Genomic DNA, 22020 nt, shown 5'->3' with positions numbered 1-22020 from the left:
TTGCAGGAATAAGACCATGAAAGAGCAGTGTACCTGCTTGAACTACGCTTAATAACCACCATGAATTCTTTTGTGTGGTTCAACCTCTTATCCATTTCCTAGCTGTATCGCGCAAGTATGGCCACATTTATCCATCTTTCCTTATCTATCAGAGAACAATATCTTGTGCTACTTTGGCTAAAAGTTAGTTTGTATGCCAAATCGATGGGTTGAAAATGACTAAACATGGTCTCGAATGATGGATCACTTAACACCTCGTGTCGTTTAGCACGTGCATTAATGCAGTGTTGGGGAAATAGAGCATTTCTTAACATGCGCACACTATTTTTAATACTATCTTTTAAAAATAACTATGTCTGGGAGCCCTGAGCAATGTAATCAGGAATTGGCGACTACTGATGCATGATCTGATCTTGATGATTGACAGGCAAACACCCCCCCCCCCCCCCCCCACACACACACACACACACACACACACATACACACACACACACTCCATGGGAAAAGAACTGGAGGAGAATAGCATTTGACTTAAAAAGGTGCTATCATGCTCTTTTAATAAGGAAATATTCTGTTGGTTGATTCCACACACTGAAAATGATTCACCTCACACGCATAGCAAGGAAAATCGATTTAGTGTCTTGGTTAGTGAGACAATCAGTGCATATCTGTTTTTGCCTTTATTTTGAATTTGAATTAAACAAATCAGGGCTTGAAATTCAGGTAATTAATTATATTTATATATATATATATATATATATATATATATATATATATATATATGAGTGATTCCACGCTTATGGGTACTGAAATGGGGACATGAACTTATTTTTAAAATTCACCTAAAACCATTTCTTTTTTTACCATCAGGTCACAAAACATGTAATCTTTAATGAATGATATGTTAAAAGATAACTTTAATTTTCTGAGATGTAATAAAAACATATTTATATGCCAAAGTCAAGCCTATGAGTTCCAAAATGATGTCTGTTACATTACTTCTGTTACGATTGTCCATCTCGCGTCTGTTACAAATTAATTACAATCTAGTTATATACCATGTTAATCTTATTGAAAGAATGTGTATGTTTATTCTACTACACATGTTTATTAATTATATTTGCTAAAACATCACCTTCCTATGTTTCAAAAAGTAATTCTACATTGTTAAAATTGAGAATATATATGTCCACAACACTTCTGTTACGTTCTGACTTTGGCATATAAATATGTTATTACATCTCAGAAAATTAAAGTTATCTTTTAACATATCATTCATTAAAGATTACATGTTTTGTGACCTGATGGTAAAAAAAAAGAAATGGTTTTAGATGAATTTTTAAAAATAAGTTCATGTCCCCATTTCAGTACCCATAAGCGTGGAATCACTCATATATATATATATATATATATATATATATATATATATATATATATATATATACACACACACACATACAGTAAGCCCTCAGTATTCGCGGGCGTTAGGGACCGAACATGGCCGCGAATAAGCCAAAATCGCGAATACTTGTAACCCCCCCATAAAACTGCTCACAAATGCTTATTTTGATGTCTAAAACACTCCCTATACCCTAGGCTATGATCCCAAACAGCAGCGTCATTACCTTCTCCTGGTGCTTAGGTTCCTTGGCAGGAGCCTTAGAAGATGCAGAGCGTTTAGGAGCCATTGTAGGGCGTAAAAATTATTCAAAAATATCAAGAACGCACAACACGTGAACAAGTCTGAACTACGGGAACCGCGAGACTGTACTGTACAATGCGCTCATTCGTATCAACCAATGAGCCGCAGCCCGCCATTCAAACTTCAGCCAATAGCAAGCGAGCATTCGGCTCCGAGAATGCAAATGACCGCAAATCGCTGAGATTTCCGCGAATGTATAGGAGATATGTTCTATATAAAATCCCGCGAATATGTGAATTCGCGAATACTGAACCACGAATAGGCAGGGGTCTGCTGTATAAGCTTTATTGACATTATTATTTAAGTAAGCCTAGTTATGTAGTAGTATTGAAATGTGCAGAGGAATGTTTTAAAATAAAACATTTTTATATTGACATTTTTAAAAATCCTCCAACTAATTGATTAATAGGGGGGGAAATCTACATTCAGAATAAGTTAGTTGCAGCCCTCGTCCTCTTAGAAACTCTTGAATCTTCAGTGCAAATAAGACCAAGCAAACCAGAGTTGCAACAGCTAGACCGAACTTGATTTTTCTCTGCAGGCTTAGAGCTTATGAGGAATAGTAACGCTCTTCAAAAATCAGACTTGCTGTCACTTGCTAAACTATTCAGTGGGTGGTACTCCTGCAAAATTACCTTTTTCTTGTTCAAACATCGTGGCGGCTGGTGTGTTTTGAGTAAATAATTGGTTTCCTTGAAATCATGTGACCTGTACTATTTATTTCCAATGAGGGGTGCCAAACTACAGAGTCCTGTAGTGAACACAGGTTGAGTGAGATTATTTGAAAGGAACTTTGTTGTTACTGGATCATCATTTGTATCAGTTGTACTTTGAAACCCGTACTTTCATAAGAGTAATATCTGTCTTGTTTTAATGTGCTGTGCATACATTTATGTACTCCCATTTCATTCAACCACACCAGACGTAGCAATGACATTTAGTGTGATTATTTCAGTTGCTGGTTTTGTAAGAGATGTCTGCTGACACCATAGTTTCCTTCTTTCTGCAAAACAACTTTACCAATGTCCGTCTTCCATTTCACAGACGAGTTTGACGCCTACATTATTGTGTCCTTCGTTAACGCCACACTGGTGCTGTCAATTGGAGAAACCGTGGAAGAAGTGACAGATTCAGGCTTCCTGGGTACTACCCCAACTTTGTCCTGTTCTTTGCTGGGAGATGATGCTCTGGTGCAGGCAAGTAATACGAGGTTTCCCAGACTCCTCTATGCCAGTCATGTTTGAAGTGATTTTCCCCTCACACTTTGTCTTGCACCTGGCTGTGTTCCAATTACGTATGATTGTATAACAAGATGCACATGTTCAGGCAGATACTTCACATCACTCATGTCCACCCACTCAGTTCTCATACTGTATACTATTGGCTACAGTAACGCCTGGGCTCTTATTGCAACCAATTAGCGCGCACGGTCTATTGTGAACCTCCATTAAACAAGGAGTTCAGATAGTAAAAGCACATTGTAGAATTAGGAAGCTAGTGACTCCACAACCATTCCTACCATGGATAACGGATGGAAAAGTGCAGTATTTCCTCTGTGTCTGTACACGGCCCCCCTGAAGCTGACAGACTTTGGGCTTTTTTTGACGGTGAAACTGGCCAAAAAATGAATAGGAAATGCTAAATCATTGTTAAAATCATTTTACAAAAAATTAGCACATTCTTACTGTACATATCTTCGTCAACGTGAAACTCATTTGGCATTTCAGTTGAGACTGACGCGCCTGTTGCGTATCCCTGAATTAATTCTATATTTTTCTGTGTGTGAAAAATAAATGAACTTCCATGCATAAACAAAATACCCAATTATAATAAGTGCTACATTTATTTTTTACAATATACATAATATTAATTGGGTGAAACCACTCCAATCCATGCACGAGCTGGTGAGTGTGCCCAAGACTGGCACTACAAAGCCACCCCGGCCTCCGTAGTTCAGGTCCTTTGACCCAGGAACCCGGAAGTCCTGCAGTAAACAAACACTGAAGCAGCGGGAAAATGCAGCTCTCGCCTACACAATCACAGATACGTAAAATAAAAGACCTGAACTTAATGCGCTGTTATGATTACTGGAACCAGTGTTCGAAATACCCGTCTGCAGTCTGCATTTTGCAGAATGATTTTCAAGATTGCAGAAGAAAAATTAAACAACCTGCAATTTTGCAGAATGAAAAAATCAGGCTCGGGATTCAATGGTTCTCAATTTAGCAAACTTGCGGCACTGTAAATAAACTGAAACCTGCGCCGCGTGAACCTGACGCCGGTTTCCAGGTCAAAGTTGAGCAATATTTACGTAATGGCAGGAGCCGACAACTACCTCGGCAGTTTCCACTGTCACGGTCTGATCATGCGCTGGTATAAATTTACCATGTGCAGACCGATCCCCCCCCCCCCGGTCAACTTCCGGGAAGTCTAAATTTACCATTTCTTGCTGCGATTTTGTACCGAGCATTTCAGCACATTTGCAGACTAATAGAACACGAATTGTGACTACAATTGTGAGATTTGATTATCAGTAGACAAGCTGTTGAATATGGATGAGGAAACAAAGTTCATCATTCCTGGCTGCTGGCTGGTCCTGATCAGCCTACTTAGTGCATAAACTGGAACTAAAACACGGGTCATTCATTCATCAAGATAAAGTGAAAATAATTTATTTGTTGATCAAGTATGAATGTAAATCTCCTATCATATTGGGCTGGTAAATTCTGACTAGGCCCAATGACAGCAGTCTGATTATACCAAGTTGGTAAATTTGAGAGAATAACTAAATTATTATAATCATGAGGAGTCTTACTTAAACAAATCAATATTCATCAAGATAAAGTGTAAATAATTCAAGTATGAACATGAACATAAATCTCATATTAGGCTGGTAAATTCAGACTAGGCCCAATTATACCAAGTTGGTAAATTTATACTGTGGTAAGGTTAGACCATGGCTGCTACAGTATAAATTTACCTGGTAAATTCAGACCGTCACACCGGTTTTGCCAAGATATGACAAAATCGTCTTTGTTTTCTTGGTGTTTTTGTTGGACTCTTGCCCCGAAGAAACAGTCCTCTTCTTGGGAGCCATGTTTGTTGTGACACTGGCAGCCAGCGTGACTCCAACAACAACAGCGACAGATCGCGCGTCCGCGAGGGGGACAACAAAAAGCGAAAGCGAAGACTCTGACTAGTTCTTATCTTGCATACATATATATTGGTAAATTGTATAGGTTTGTATATATTGTATTGTTGAATCATGCAAAATTATACTGATGTATCCCTTTTGAAGACAGCAACAGTATTTTACCTTTATTCATAGATACTTTTGAATATTTTGTTTTCTCATACCAAGCTACACTAATACTGTACATGTTTTGTGTACATGTTCTATTTTTTTTTACTAGTGCTGTCTTGCCTGTGGTGCAGACTAGCACAAAGTAAAACAGTTGCCTTGTAAGACAAAGCTCATAGGTTCAGTTCTGTCGCTCTCAGTAGTTCTGTAGCTCTCAGTTCTGCCATGATTAGTTTGTACCCAGTTCTCTGTTGTTAGTTTAGAGCAGTGAAGCCCCTGCAGTCGTTCTCAGTTCAGTTCATGACCTTGCACTTTAGAAGCCAGGCAAACACCATGAACCCAAACGTCTTTCCATTTGCCAGTTGGGTTTTATTCCATAATGGCATCAATCCTTTGCATCATCGTAAGATGTAACAGTGTAGAATTGAAACCTTGCTTCCAATTTAAAACTACAGGTTGCAGATGCAAACACTGTGAATGAAGTGCATTTTGGGTAGCAATCTATTGTTCAAGCTAGAAACTTAATATTGACAAAATGTAACATGATGTGTAACACGAAAATGAATGTTTTGTTTCTTGAAGAACAGTTGTGTTCTATTTTTTATTGTGGTGATTAGGGCTGCACAATATATCGAAAAAGTATCGATATCGCGATATCATAGTTTGCGATACACATACCGCAAAAATTGCTTAAATTTCGATAAAAGGCACATTTTTCTGTGCCGTCCAATCACATTTGAATGTCAACAAGCGCCGCGGGATAACTCCGCCCCCTATTGCAAAACAAGTAAAAGCCTCGTGGTGATGGCGGAAGGTGGGAGCGGTAACAAGTGTGGTGAGACAAACTTGTGTGAGGAGGAACTGGTTTCCAAAAAAAAAAAAATGCATGTCTGCTATTTGGAAGTACTTTGGATTCAGGAGGGGTGATGTACTGCAAACTCAGGTACTTTGCAAGACATGTACCTGTAAAACAGTGGTGGGGCGGCTCACTGGGACAAACACTGATGTACAGCAGCATAAAAACATAAAACCGCGCTCTCTCTCTCTCTCTCTCACACACACACACACTACCGCTCGCTCACCCGCATGTGTTATTAACAGATTGTGTTTGAGTTTATGGTGAATCTGTGTCGCTCACCTTCATCTCCCGGGAGCCGCTGAAATTGCCATTTTGAATGCTTTATGTTAATGTAATGTAGTTTTCAGTTTTTTGTTTACTTCAACTTAAGACATTTTCTGCTGCGCTCACAAAAATTAAGAGATTTAAAGATGATTGATGGACACCATTGCAGGTGTAGCCATGTTTTTCCAATAAAAAATAATGTTGGAATGGAAGCGATGCATTGGGTGTTTTTTTTTTTTTTTTAAATGCTAGATACAGGGCAGAACGGCGAGTAGAGGTAAGAAAAACAGTATATATTTAATTATAGTGATGCATATCGATATCGAGATATTCAGTCATGTTATCGAATATCGCACATTTTTCTGATATCGTGCAGCCCTAGTGGTGATCCCTTTATTAGTATGTTGTGTGGAAGGATAATGTGTGGGTGTGATAACTAGTACATTTATGAATTAGTTGGTATACTTCAAGTTGTAGTAGCCCGTAGTGTCAGGGCGAGGGGGATGAAAGACCTGTGGAGGTATCATGGAATGATAACTCTGCTGCAGAGAAGGATCTGTGAAGACTAAAATTAAAAATAGAGTGAGAGAATAAAGAATTACAGTAATGCTATGAGTTGTAAAGCTAGATATGTAAATATAGGCATTATTAGGTTGAGAAGGGTGTAGTATGGAGGCTTGTGTATTTGCAGAAAATATTTCCAAATTGCAGAACAAAATTTTGACATTCTGCAATATTGCAGAACACTGGAAAAAAGTATTTCGACCACTGGTAACTGTGTATGGTCAGTAAAGACGATAGATAAGCGTAACCGTTGTACAATAACGCTACAAACACCCGCAAAGTTATTTAGCTGCTGGCTAGCTGCAGCTTGTAGCTTCCAGCGTAACTATTGGCCCTTTTCCACTACCCTTTTTCAGCTCACTTCAGCCCGACACGGCTCGCGTTTCGACTATCTCAAAACAGCACGACTCGGCTCGCTTCAGCCCTGCTTAGCACCCAAAACTCGCACCGTTTTGGAGTGGGGCTGAAGTGAGCCAAACTGAGCTGAGTGAGGCTGGGGGCGTGAGCAGACACTCCCCTGTGCACTGATTGGTGAGGAGGAGTGTCCTCACATGCCCACACACGCCCCGCGAGCACGCTGGGATCTGTAAACCCGGAAGAAGAAGAATTACGAATTACGAGAATTTCTGGAGCCTTATGCGCCTCGCCTCATCTATACGCTCTTGCCAGTATCTGTTGGCGTTGTCGGTGACAACAAGCCACAGCACCAAGACCAGCAACACTAACGACTCCATGTCCTCCATGTTTATTGTTTACTATCCGGGTTGTGAGACTACCGCTTAGAAGATCACTGATGTCACTGTTTGCGCCGCTTAACGACATCACGTGACGTCCACCCACTTTCGCTAACTCCACCCAATGTGTCCACCCACTTCCAGCCAGCACGGTTCAGCGCGGTGGTAGTCGAAATGCAACTCCAATAGCCCCGCTCAGCTCGACTCAGCCCAACTCAGCACGGCACGGCTCAGCCCAACTCAGCCACGTTTGTAGTGGAAAGCGGCATATGTGTCAGTATAGTGTAATGTGGTGCAGTGTAGTGTAACGCAGGGATAGACCTCAATCTCAGCCGGATGGTTTTCTATTGCAATCGCGTGGCCACTTCAGGTAGTCCCGTATGCATTCGTTTAATGGTCTTCTGCATGTTAAATAGTTACAAAATTATAATCAAGTGAATATGATTTATTTGGTGTATACTGATGAAGTTTATTTATTTATTTATTTGCCACGGGAAGGGTGATGGGCCAGGATTATAACGTGGCGGTGTGCCACTTTAAAAGCGCCTGTGGAGAACACTGCAGTTACATGAGTGGTGGTACAAGATTATCCAATCAGTGCTCTCGTGTACAACAGGTTACATGCTGCAAGAAAATGTGGTGAGGGTGCGCACACATGCTATGGAGGTATTGCCATGCGTTCAGCCGTACTTTCCGAGATCGGTAATTAATGATTCACGTTGGGTGGGGATGGGAATTTTTTGGTGGGAAACCCCTAAAGAAGCACCAGCAGATGTAACGTCTTATTTAATTTCCCTTTTAACTTGCTATTTTTTTCCGTTGTTTCCGTCCATTCCCTTTCCAGGTCTACCCAGATGGTATTCGCCATATTCGAGCAGATAAGCGTGTCAATGAGTGGAAGACTCCAGGAAAGAAAACAATTGTGCGCTGTGCCGTGAACCAGCGGCAGGTCGTCATTGCCCTGACTGGAGGAGAGCTGGTGTATTTTGAGATGGATCCGGTACGCCAGCAGACACAAAGCGTTTTCAGTCCAACACAGTCAGGCTTTACGCCTTTCACTAATAGTTTAAAACTCTTACTGTGCAGTCAGGCCAGCTGAATGAGTACACTGAGAGAAAGGAGATGTCTGCAGATGTGGTGTGCATGAGTCTTGCGAACGTTCCTCCAGGTGAACAGCGCTCGCGCTTCCTGGCCGTGGGCTTGGTGGATAACACAGTGCGCATTATCTCCCTTGACCCCTCGGTATGCTGTTTTGTCTCCTTTTTATCTGCTTTCTGTTCAGGACAGTTGTCTCTTTCCCTTTGTCCAAAGTGTCTATTAATTACATAGTCATAGATTGTTTAGCTTTTCCTGCATTACACAGTGTCTCTCTTGTGTGCAGTAACACTGAGGTGGTGAAGCAAAGACTAGATTGCTTTGCGATTGGTTAAACAGTTAAAACATGTAAATAGGGAGGTTAGGTTTAATTTGTTCCATGTCAGTAGGAAGCTACCGTATTTTCTGGACTATAAGCCACTACTTTTTTCCTAGGTTTTGAACTATGCGGCTTATACAAAGGTGCGGCTATTCTGTGGATTTTTCTTCCACCGCTAGGGGCGCTCTAACCGGAAGTAGAATCAAAAATAAGATAGACGAAAAATCAATGCAAAGAAGAATTAGCAGATCTTTAGCAGATAGAACACGCACGACAAATTACTAACTGGTAATTATTTTCAAATCCAGCGAAGATGATTAAAGTGACTTGTGGTTTCAAACACAGGAGAAATGAAGGTAAATAAATACCGGTTATTTTCTCTTGGTTCTGTTCCGTTTTAATCAGCAACGTTGCTGCCGTGTTAAAAGGCACTGTTCGGAAAGAATCTGTTCAGGTACATACATGTACATTTACAGTACAAAATCGTTCTGTACATGCAGTAAATATTTAATTTTTCAACATGGATATCTGCGGCTTATAGCCCGGTGCGGCTTGTATATCTTTTTTTTTTAATTTTTTTTTAAAAATAGAGCGGATGCGGCTTATATACAGGTGCGCTCTATAGTCCAGAAAATACGGTATTATTAGTCAACGAGCTAATTTTAATCCAAGTTCACCAATGTTAAATTAGCAAGACAGACTTTTTAACCTGCCTTGCCTGTCTGGCATATAGGATTGTCTACAGCCACTGAGTATGCAGGCTCTGCCTGCGCAGCCAGAATCTCTGTGTATCGTGGAGATGGGGGGTGTGGAGAAACAAGATGAGTTGGGAGAGAAAGGTGCCATCGGATTCCTCTACCTCAATATTGGCCTGCAGGTAATGAGCCTTCTATATCGTTACGTACAGCACAGATTTTGTCCCCTGATTATTCTAAAGAACGTGTGTGCGTGCACATGTTGTTATCTGCTTCTGTGTTGCTATGATCTGTACTGAGTGTCTCACCGTGTGTGTATCAGAATGGTGTATTACTCCGTACTGTGCTGGACCCAGTGACTGGAGACCTGTCTGACACTCGCACACGCTACCTGGGCTCTCGACCAGTGAAGCTTTTCAGAGTGCGAATGCAGGGACAGGAAGCTGTAAGTGGTCACACACATTCAGGAGCAGTCACTGATTCTTGTTTATGCGTGATGTTTGTCAGGTCGGGTTTGTTATATTTGTCGTGCTGACTTCTTCAGGTGTTGGCCATGTCCAGCCGATCATGGCTGAGCTACTCGTACCAGTCACGTTTCCATCTGACGCCGCTTTCCTATGAAACCCTGGAGTACGCGTCAGGGTTTGCTTCAGAGCAGTGTCCTGAAGGCATTGTAGCCATCTCTACCAACACACTGAGGTAATGTCCACACTGTCTCCAAAGTATATGCTGAAAAAATACACCACATCATACCAGGCATATCTGATGGACTGTGCAGAGAGAGTTTTAATTTTTAGGGTTCTCGTTATCAAGGCCGTTTTTTTAATCAATGAAAAATGATTTTCATATTTTGTAAGCATTTTTTTTATAATTTAACACCTCACAATTTATTAGGAACGCCTGTACACCTGCCTCAATCATGGGCAATTCCATGAAATGGTCAACCCAAGAGGTGAAAATTCATGGTGTTAAATTTGATTGGGTTATTATTAATAATGATCGGTTCATTCACTGCAGTCAATATTTTTGTGCTGAACTCGTGTCACATGACTGGCAGCCATTTTGAAATTGGCAGATCCAAGCACATACTTTTAAAGTGCATATCACGGGTAAATTCAGGAGCAGATCAATGTAATTCTCCTATTTTATATTAAACTTTGGTCAAATATCTGTCACATTTTGCGCAATTATTTTTACCTTGCGCAATACCAGAAAAATTCATTTGAAATCAAGCCATTTGAGGTGAATTGGTCCGCCTCTGAAAAAACTTGGCATTTGAATTTCCCAGGAAACATTGATTTTCGTGACGTCGCGTGCGGGACGCCTCCCTCTGAATCCTACGTCAGCGCTGGTTTGTTTATGAGAAAATGACCTGGTGGTTTTCTGCAAATTTCTTCAACGTTATCGCGTAATTATTAAAATGGTTAACAGATGTATCGTAGGAGGGTGTAGCAACACCAATCTTGATGGTTTTAATACTCATCGTTTCCCACATTGCTGTCAGGTAACAATTCCATATTTCAATGCAAAATCGCTCGCTGCTAAACTTGGTCTACACAGGCTGTGCACTGAAACCGTGCAAAGCTCGCGCAGCCTGCTGGAGTTTCCGCAGATAACATCACGAATCTGGCTCCAGACTCCCTTGGGATTTTTCCAGACGTGTTTTATTTTTTTCTGCTGTAGACAGATGGCCTTGTGCAGAATTACCCTTCTGGATGAGTGTGTAAAGGGACATACTTTCATATAAAAAAAAAAAATTTGGTCCAGAATATGCACTTTAAACCCAAAACTAACAGACATAAAGAACCACTCAAACTGCTGTCAAAAGTCCTCACCAGGTAAGTTAAACTGTGTTTTATATCAAATGGACCTTATTCTTTACATTTCCATGAAAAAATTGATTCCATTGAGTGTCACAGCTTTGGGGCCTTTTCGATCTAACCAAGTAGCTTAGTTCACTGATTTGATATTATGACTTAAGAAAGAGAAAATTACCACATTTCATCTCTCTCTCCCTCTCTCTCTCCTGTACATCAAATCATATGTAAATTTAGAAAGTGTTGAGTCAGTTACCAAGAATGTTGCGTCAGTTGTTGTACATTCCATGATCTCAACTGTCAGTTCTAAACAGTTTTCTTAGTTTATTTCTTTCGTTGTATACTATGGCATGTTAAAAGCAAAGTTGGAAAAAAATGTTAATAAAATCGCAACAAGTTTCACAGAAATTGGCGTTTGTACTTCTGTGTTCACAGTTGTCGAATTCTCCACGTTGCATCAGTTACCAATGTTATCTGCATGCCACTAAATAAATTATTCATATCTGGGAAAAACTCTGTTAGTGGGCCTGTTAAGCATAACAGTTGTACACAAAATGAAAAAAGCATGAAACTTTCAGGGTTTGTTCTTGAAGGCATAAGCTTTAATTTGAGACGTGGAGGCATTCTCAGTTTGACCTCTGGGGTCAGCTAGAGGTCATTGACCTCCATGATATCACATTTCTATGCATGAAATTAGAAAAGGCTGTATCTTAACATCTAAATGTGATGTAAATGTAAAATAAATGTGTTTTTCCATGTGCCTGGACATGAAAAAATCACATATAATACTGATATTCATCTTAGTTGTAACTTCAGGGGTCAGGTAGAGGTCATTGACCTTTGAAATTTGAAGTTTCTATGCATGAAATTCTAGACGGGTGTATCTTAGGATCTAAATGTGATAGAAATGTGAAGTTAATGTGTATTTCCTTGTTTCTGACCATGAGAAACCCATTTTTGATACTGATATTACTCTTACAGGTCATCTCTGGGGTCAGCTAGAGGTCACTGACCTCCAGCATAATGCATTTCTGTGCATAAAATTAGAAACGGGTGTACCTCAGGTTCTAAATGTGATAGAAATGTAAACTAAATTTGTATTTCTATGATTCTGTACATGAGAAACCCATTTTTGATACTGATATCATTCTGAGAGGTCAACATCATGGAGAACAGGCAAGGTTGGGAAACATCCCACATTTTGATAAATCTATATAAAAATCTCATGTGTTTTGGATTGTAAGAAACAATTCCATATGAATATGAACATGACAGAAATATACTTCAACTTGTCAGAAATTATAAACTTTAACTATTTTATAGCTAATTATAACTATATTATAACTATTTTATAAACTAATTTCAAAAACTTGAACTACAATCAAAACTCTAAATGCAGTGTAAACAGTTGAACAGGTTCCATAAAGAACATTTTAAAATCACTATAGTATCTACATTTATTCTAAGGGCCTTGACCTTTGGGGATTACAATGTTTGAACTCCAAAAGATCATTAGCTAATGACACATAACCAACACCAGCAGGTTTCTTGGAAGATTTCGCAGGACATTGCAATGCCTCGCTAGTGTCTAACTGGCACAGAGCACAAAAATCCCAATTAATTTGTGATTTGGGTTGTTTTAATGTGTGACATTTGGTTAAGTCTACCAGCATATGGCGTTTTGCCATAGTGTATCAAGGAGTTAACACACAGCTAATGTGCCATATGGTACAAGAGCATTTATCTCTTTATCAAAAATAAACTGGGGTTAACAATATGAGCAACAAAAAATAGTTTAAATGATAGTTATATTTTAAATACCACCATTACTATAGGGCTATTTACTAATTCTCTGTCTTCTTATTACCTAAAAGAAAGGAAAGAAAACACACAAGGGTGCAATTGTACTACTGAGTCTACTGTTTATTTTCCCGTGCTGCTGAACAGTGTTGGGAGAGAGTGAGAAAGAGAGAGCAGCACACAGGTTTTGAAGGTTCCAAGCGCGGGAAAACCACACCCCTTGCCCCACTCTGAACCGCGGGAAAATAATGGGCTACACACAAAACATGAACCTGAAAGTTCCGTTGAATCTCTACCTCTGCTAGACTGACATATAGTTATTCCTGTGAATTTAGAATTGCCCTATCAATGTCCAACATTAAAATGACTGAAAATTAAACTACAATATACTGTATTCTTCAACTCTAGTGCAAATGAGAGCAAATGCTCCAAAACATTACTCACTTTGAAATTATCAATGGAAATGGGGCAACTGTGTTCAGCTTCTGACATAGTTTGTGACCACTGGAGATGTTTTACTTATCAGAAATGAGTTGTGTCATGTCCAGAAACATGGAATCATATATTTACTTTACATTTACAGTATTTCACATTTTAATCCAAAGATAGATTGTTTCTAATTTCATGCTTAGAAATGCATTATCGTGGAGGTCAGTGACCTCTAGCTGACCTCAGAGGTGACTTATAAAAATGATATCAGTATTAGAAATTAGTTTATCATGGCCAGAAACATGGAAATACACATTTAGTTTACATTTCTATCACATTTAGAACCTAAGATACACCCGTTTCTAATTTCGTGCATAGATATGCATTATGCTGGAGGTCAGTGACCTCTAGCTGACCCCAGAGATGACCTGTAATAGTAATACCAGTATTAAAAATGGGTTCCTCATGGTCAGAAACAAGGAAATACACATTAATTTCACATTTCTATGACATTTAGATCCTAAGATACACCCGTCTAGAATGTCATGCAAAGAAACTTCAAATTTCAAAGGTCAATGACCTCTACCTGACCCCTGAAGTTACCCCTAAGAGGAATATCAGTATTATATATGATTTTTTCATGCCCAGTAACATGGAAAAACACATTTATTTTATATTTACATCACATTTAGGTGTTAAAATACAGCCTTTTATAATTTCATGCATAGAAATGTGCCATCATGGAGGTCAATGACCTCTAGCTGACCCCAGAGGTCAAACTGAGAATGCCTCCACGTCTCAAATTAAAGCTTATGCCTTCAAGAACAAACTCTGAAAGTTTCATGCTTTTTTCATTTTGTGCACAATTCTTCTGATAATAAGAGCTTAACAGCCCCACTATGTGTTGTCCAAGATGGCCTTTGGGCCTTAAGTCATCATACACTTGTTTGAGTTTGCTCTTTCTATAATAGCCACACAGTTTAATTTTAAACCCTCTGAATGTTGCGTCAATTGCCCTCATGCAATTATCCAGACAGCCAATCATGTGACATGTGGCAGCACAGTATGTGATGTGTTACAGGTCTGTGTCTTCAGTTAAAGATCATATCAAACGTCAGAATGGCAGAAAACGTGATTTCAGTAACTTTGACCATGGCATGGTTGTTGGTGCCAAACGGGCTGGTTTGAGTATTTCAGAAACCGCTCATCTCGTATCATACACAAGTCTGTATAGTTTACATGGAATGGTACGCCCCCCCAAAAATAAAAATATCCTGTGAGTGGCAGTTCTTAGTGCAGAATTGTGTTGTTGATTAGAGAGGTCTGAGGCAATTGGCCAGACTGGTTCAAGCTGACAGAAAGGTTACTGTATCTTGGGTAATCACTTGTAGCACATCAAATCTTGAGACATATGGCCCTTTTCCACTACCCTTTTTCAGCTCACTTCAGCTCGCTTCAGCCCGACACGGCTCGCGTTTCGACTACCAAAAAACAGCACGACTCAGCTCGCTTCAGCCCTGCTTAGCCCCTAAAACTCGCACCGTTTTGGATTGGGGCTGAAGTGAGCCAAGCCGTGCCGAGTGAGGCTGGGGGCGTGAGCAGACACTCCCCTGTGCACTGATTGGTGAGGAGGAGTGTCCTCACATGCCCACACACGCCCCGCGAGCGCACTGGGATCTGTAAACACCGCAAACCCGGAAGAAGGAGAATTACGAATTACGAGAATTATGAAGCCTTATGCGCCTCGCCTCATCTATACGCTCTTGCCAGTATCTGTTGGCGTTGTCGGTGACAACAAGCCACAGCACCAAGACCAGCAACACTAACGACTCCATGTCCTCCATGTTTATTGTTTACTATTCGGGTCGTGAGACTACCGCTTAAAAGCTCACTGATGTCACTGTTTGCGCTGCTTAACGACATCACCTGACGTCCACCCACTTTCGCTAACTCCACCCAATGTGTCCACCCACTTCCAGCCAGCACGGTTCAGCGCGGTTGTAGTCGAAATGCAACTCCAACAGCCCCGCTCAGCTCGACTCAGCACGGCACGGCTCAGCCGCGTTTGTAGTGGAAAAGCGGCAATATTGGCTACACCAACAAATCATATTGGGTTCTAGTCATGTCAGCCAGGAATCTGAGGCTTAAGGCCATTATTAAAAAATGTTCTGTTTCCGGTCCACTGGCCGGGTGAGTGCCGTTTGTGCGGTTGAATTTTTTTACGCCGATTTTTCGGCATTTTTTTCGGGTTCGTAAATCTAAAATCGAACTTGACATTTACGCATTCCCAGGGCTTTCCACTAAGGCTCATACTAGCCAGCCATGACAAATAAGTAGCCAGCCGGGGGGGGGGGAGTAAACGCAAAATAAACTCCTGTGCACGCAGTTCCCAGGATTAAATGTATTTTCCACAGACCATTTATTTATTCACTTTATTCAAATACAAAGTAAAATGGCAGTAAATCTTCTTTCTTTTCTTGCGTATTGCATCATGAGGCGTTCCTGGCTTGTAAATCTCTTATTTTCGGTGCATGACACAGTCACGCAGCTGAGCATGCTATGAATTAACAACGACAACGGTCTGCAGTGGTGGCTATACAATTAAACACTCAGCGAACGTTTCTCCATTTGTGTATGAAAATACACTCCAACCACTCAGTTTGGTTTTATTTACAACCAACGGTGTCTTTTGATGCCAGCACGTAATTGAACGAGAGAAGACTGGTTTACCAGAGACAAAATAAGCGTTATCTCTGCTTCCGTTCCCTCCGACGGCCCTGACACACTACTGCCTCCGCCGAGTGCGCGCGCGCACACCGCATGTCGGGGCCGCGGATGAGTTACTCTCCCTTGATCAACGAAGTCGGCGGGGAATTTGTGGTTATTATCGGTACAAACAGCGCGAATCACAACTTAAATGAGTGCGGTTCAGTTTGACATTATTGTCAGTCCGTTAAATAAACATTTAATTTTATTGAAACCGAAAATTAATATTTAGAGCCTGTGGGCTACAAAAATAATAGTCATTAAAGTAGCCGGCTGGACTTAATTGTGCAGCCGGCGCTTGTGGAAAGCCCTGCATTTCGCGCAGAATATAGAACTGAATCAGCTCTGCGCATGCGCCGTGCGGCACAAAAAAATGGCAGCCACCATGAAGGAAGGAGATCCGGAGTTTTCAAACATTTGCTTAAGTGTGAAATCGCAAAATGGTATTCTAGCGAACAACAACATAGTAAAGATTCAGAAAAACAAATCATTCAGTGATCATTTTATTTAATAGTGTAATTTCATCCGAACTAGGCCTAACGCTCGATTTAGAACTACAAAAAGTCCGTGTGTCGGACATTTTAAGTACCTTTGTAAAAGTTTTGCAAATGTTGCAGTCAGCATTGAAAATGCTAACTTAAAGTTTTTGTACAAGTTTCAGTTGATTAAACTGTCATTTTATTAAATGTGTCTGCTTTTGTAATAAAAAAGTACTGAAAGAAAAAGCAAACACAGCATTGCGATTTCTTATCCATCCATATATATTAAAAAAAAAAAAATCCCTCCCTCCCGACTGAACATTTTTTGCTCACCCGGTGGACAGGAAACGGATTTTTTTTAAGGATGGCCTAAGTGGGCACAGAATAACCTAAACTGGACATTTGGAGATCGAGAAAAAAATATATTACTTGGGCTTTTTCCAATCTTCAACTGTCTGATTTTTGAGACACCACTTTTGTCTGGTACCAACAACCATGCCATGGTAATACGTACTGAGATGACATTATTGCCTGATTCTGAGTGTACTGAAATTGACTCATCAAAAATTTGAAGTGTCATGTTCTGCTTAAACAATGTGACTATTTAAACAAGCCAAAGGGAAGGCAGGGCTGTAACAGTGAAGTGCGCGCACACTTTCTTTATTTTGTCTGATTTCCAAAAGTGCTGTGCTGCTAGAAATACATGCAAAATACACCATGCAACATTCATGACTTATCAGAGTAGTGCTTTGGAAGTGCCACTGTTATTCCTACATGCTTTTCTTGCGCCGTTCACAAGTTTACTTTTACATCATCTATGAGAAGCTGATATCAGGCAGTACGTGATCAGGCAGAAAACGTATCTTTTTTATCGCATTTAGTTATGATAATATTTCTTGCATCTATCATTGGTAAATGCTTAGTATACGTGCATGTTGCCTGGGGCCTTAAGCAGGTCTGCAAATGTGAGTCATTCTAAGACAGTTTTCCTTGAACAACAGCCACTGCTGTTATGTAATTTTATACTGAATCTTGTTGAAAGGAATTTGGGAGAATTATTTCCAGAATGAACACCTTCAGGGTGCAGAAGCAGTTTTTTTTTCCATGACTGTCTACAAGCTGAGTCACATCACAACAGCACATAAATGTGAATTTTTAAAGGGAAAAATAGTGGTTGCTTATATGACCCACTTCTAACTAAGAATCTGCCTGTTCTGCATAATATTTTTGTGGAGGCTTTCACACCGTAGCTGCAAATCATGCATGTGGTAGGACACTGACCAAAAATAGTGAACATTTGATTCTGTCTAACATTTGCAAGTGAGTAGAGCTGATTGCTGCTACGAACAGTAATTAACAGATTTTCCTGTGTTTTTGTATTTATTTTTCTTTTGTAATTTCGAGACATGTTGTCAGTTACAAATCTGACTTACTTGCGTCATATAACTTGATACTACACCGTGACTTTGTTTGTTTTTTGGGCAAAAAAATTATAGATTAATGCCCTGGTGATGCAACAAACTGCTGCTGGAGCACCAATCTAAAAAATATGCCCATCTCTTTTATTGCAGTTTTTTTTTTTTTTTCTTGCTGCTCCAAAAATGTTTGTCACAATAAATATAAATTAAATTAATTATAAAAAGCATTTATATTTTTCAGTTTTCATGTCAAAATTCTCTTTGGTTTTAATTCTTAGTGTTGGTTTATGTTGGCAACACTGGTGGTTTTTGTGTGTTCATGATTTCGTTTCAGTTTTATTTCTCTTGACAAACATGTTGGGTGACGGTGGTGCAGTTGCGTGTGTGTGTGGGGGGGAGGTGTTTCCAATTAATTTTAGTACCTCACTATACATTAGAATCTAGACATGTTGGGGTTTTTTGGTGTAAGCGAATACATTTCAAAAAATGCACACACTGCACCTTCTTTTTGTTTTATCTTCATTATCCTGCCACTTTATTGGTGTAGAAAAAATACTGATGATACTTTCATGGAAGTACGAGTACTGTGTCAAAATCTTGCTCAATTAAAAGTTGAAGGATCTTGCCAAACAATTACTCAAATGAAAGTCAAAATTTGTTCTATGAAAATGTGCTCAAGTGTTAAAATATAAAAGGTAAATTAGGTTAAGATGATATTTACATGAAAAATAACTTGTATTACTTATCTAAATCTCTTCATGATATTCATTTTAAACCAGCTATGCTGTTTTGCCTAAAACAATTTCTGTAAGGTTGCTGAACACATGCATGACTAACATCATGTAGTTTGATAATGAATCAATCAGAAGTAAAATATTCTGTAAATAACCAATATTTACCATTGGATAGAACTTACCTTGCTGCCTAGCCAATTAGTTACTGAAATCTATGGTAGTGTAACCTGGCATTAGGAGGGGAAAAAAACCCAGGCTGTTTAAATGTATCCAGATGTTGTTACCAAACTGGCTTGATTGCTTTGTGAAACCTGGGTAAAATCCCAACAGCTGTGTGCTGAATATTCATGTCTAAAATGATTCAGAAGCAGTTGTGTGTGTTTGGCTGGTAGTGGTGTAACTGGGAAATTAATTTCAGAGGGATGATGAAATATCCAAAATAAATTCCTGAATGTTTTCCTGGTCTGTACTCTTGGATAGGTCAATGTGATGCACTCATGCATTTTAAAGTGCAGGTCAAAAAGCAGAAGGAGCCGAATTTAACATGAATGAGTCATGAAATGAATTTATTTAGCCTAATCATTTTAGACCCAATCTACCACCAAACAGGTTTTTTTTTTTTCTTTCATGGTTAAAAACTGGAAGCTTATCTATGACACTGAAAAAGATTAGATTAACTTAATCAGGTGAAATTACACCTTATAAATCGTGATCTCTTTTTCTTAAAATGCAATGTAGTGGTTCATATTGTAGTGGTTCAATTTGTTGTCATTACAAAAATAAGTGTGTTAAAATATTCATTCAGTCACTCAGTATCGTCTCTTGTCAGTATTACTCTGTGAAGTCTGTATTGGGATGTGTCTCGTATTGTGGCTATAGCGCATCACCTTATGCCTTCAAAAGTGCATGGATAGTTACAGGATTATCTGCATTGTGTAGCATGGCAGCTGGCGCAGATGATGAATTGGCACAATGGTCTAGATTTTTTTTTTTGGTTCTAAATTAATTAGCTTGACTGAAAACTACACTGAAATGATTGGATGTTAAACCGTGCCTGTTCAATTGATGTATAGTGTATATAGTCATTGGCTGGATAATAGAGACCTTTACAATTTGTAACAAGTACTTTGAAGGTGTAAATGTAATTAAGTAAGAATAAATGTTATATTTACCAGCTGGGAGGTTCGTATCGTGAAATACCGTGACTGAGGTCTTGAAAGTACTGAGCGAGGCCCTCTGGGTCGAGGTCAGTATTCAAGGCCGAGGTCACGGTATTTCACCATATGGACCGACCTTAAGCTGGTAAATAATATATTTAATTTTTTTCTTTAACAAATTCCAACAGAAAACGAGAGGGGAAAGGGAAAGGCGAGCCGCCATTTTGAATCCTCATTCACGGCTGTAATGCAAATGGCTTCCTCCTCGGTATACAAGTGCACTTCCATGGCAGGAAAAAAAAACTGCATTTTGCCGCCTATGTAGTCCCCTATTTATACAAATAGGAGTCATTCAGGATTCAGCCATGTTTTTGCTCAGCGTTGGCAGCAGTTAGAGGTTTTTAGCTTTCTCCTGAAATGTTTTCTTTTATTTCTTCTTCCTCAGGGTAGTAAAACCCGCTTTCACTGTGAACCAGGGATCCCAGACGTTCGCTATTTAGCGGAATTCCGCTATTTTCTAGCGAAAGTGTTTTTTTTTTTTTTTTTTTTTTTTTAAATCTCTTGTATATCCATTAAAAATATGTTTAAGTAAAATGACCAGCAGAATATGTTCTGATTTGGTTTGCTTGTTTAGCAATGTTTTCGTCGGCTTCGTTTGTTCTTGTTGACATTCAGGAACACTCCTTCTTCTGTCGATTTATTGGCGGTTAACAATCGATGTGTATTACCGCCATCTACCGGGCTGATCGGGAACACTCGGAAGTTAAAATGATGTAAATACCGCGAGACTGTACGCGATAGAACAAGAAAACAATATGGCTGCGCCCATTTGCTAGAAAACATGTTTTAACTCCATTCGTGCTTTTGTTTCTAATGCGTTGAACTTAATTCAGAGCACTGCAGGAACATCAGAAAAGCAGAAGGAAAGATCAGAGAAACAAAAGCAGAGAAAACTGGAGGAAAGACAGAATGCACCCCAGAAAAGAGCATTAAATTCCTCTGCAGTGAAACCTTTCAAAAAGAGAGGTTTAAATCAAATATTTCCAGTATTTGCTGTACATATGTATATATCTAATATTACTGAATCATTGATTTCTGCTCATATTCATGATTTTTGAAAAATGAATGTGGCTTATATTAGACTAGTTTTGACATTAACTTGAAACAAAAAAATAAACAAATGAGATGAACTATGGATACTATATATTATAACAAAATCAGTGGAATATTTAGGCAAGTATATTCTTCAAAGCTACATTTTCGCCTAATTTTTATTTTTTGCCACTTATGTCATTGATTACAAAATATGGCATCAAATTAACACATTATGGTTAAATTCTGTTGCTTTTCTATGTTAAATCTATGTAAAAAATGTGTTTACAGCATCTTTAAATGTTAAAATCTCAACAGCTTCAGGCAGCCCCCTTGACCCCTGCTGATAGTTTCTTACATTCCTCTATTTTTTTCAATTACTGCTGGGATCCCTGCTGTGAGCACTGTCATCATTATCCGTGATGTAAAATTAATGCTATTCTCCTGAGAAATGCAAAAATATATGTTGACAAAAATTGCTACTAGGTTTGTTGTTGTGAACGAACGAGTCGCCAGAGGTCCGTAACTGGGGTCCATATCATAGGATATGGACCCGCTCGCCAGCCAATCAGAGCGCAGGATTTGATGGAAACCGGGTCACGAAAAAAAAAAAGTATTTTAATTTCTATGATAACTCCAGCATGAAGACACCAATATAATGCTTAAGTATATTAATGGAGTATCGTTAAACTATTTTCCACCCCTGTACTTTGGTGGTGTTTTATTCCTGAGCAATACATGTGATTTTTAAATTAAAAAAGAAAATAATGTTGGACTAGTAACAAATTAAGTTGA

The 22020-nt window shown here is 39.3% G+C and overlaps 1 protein-coding gene across 1 annotated transcript in view; it reads left to right on the top strand.

The window, feature by feature from the left end:
• sf3b3 (splicing factor 3b, subunit 3) overlaps window positions 1-22020 on the top strand; it is an 86017-nt gene that overhangs the window by 47397 nt on the left and 16600 nt on the right. The window contains exons 13-18 of the mRNA XM_060923853.1: window positions 2747-2898; window positions 8269-8424; window positions 8511-8666; window positions 9572-9715; window positions 9856-9978; window positions 10078-10232. Coding sequence (XP_060779836.1) covers window positions 2747-2898; window positions 8269-8424; window positions 8511-8666; window positions 9572-9715; window positions 9856-9978; window positions 10078-10232 — 886 coding nt within the window. The remainder of the gene's footprint in view (window positions 1-2746; window positions 2899-8268; window positions 8425-8510; window positions 8667-9571; window positions 9716-9855; window positions 9979-10077; window positions 10233-22020) is intronic.

The sequence above is a fragment of the Neoarius graeffei genome, chromosome 6 (assembly GCF_027579695.1).
Source record: "Neoarius graeffei isolate fNeoGra1 chromosome 6, fNeoGra1.pri, whole genome shotgun sequence".
In the NCBI taxonomy this organism is placed as follows: Eukaryota; Metazoa; Chordata; class Actinopteri; order Siluriformes; family Ariidae; genus Neoarius; species Neoarius graeffei.
The sequence above is the reverse complement of the archived record's forward strand: the minus strand, read 5'-3'. Positions and strand labels throughout refer to the sequence as shown.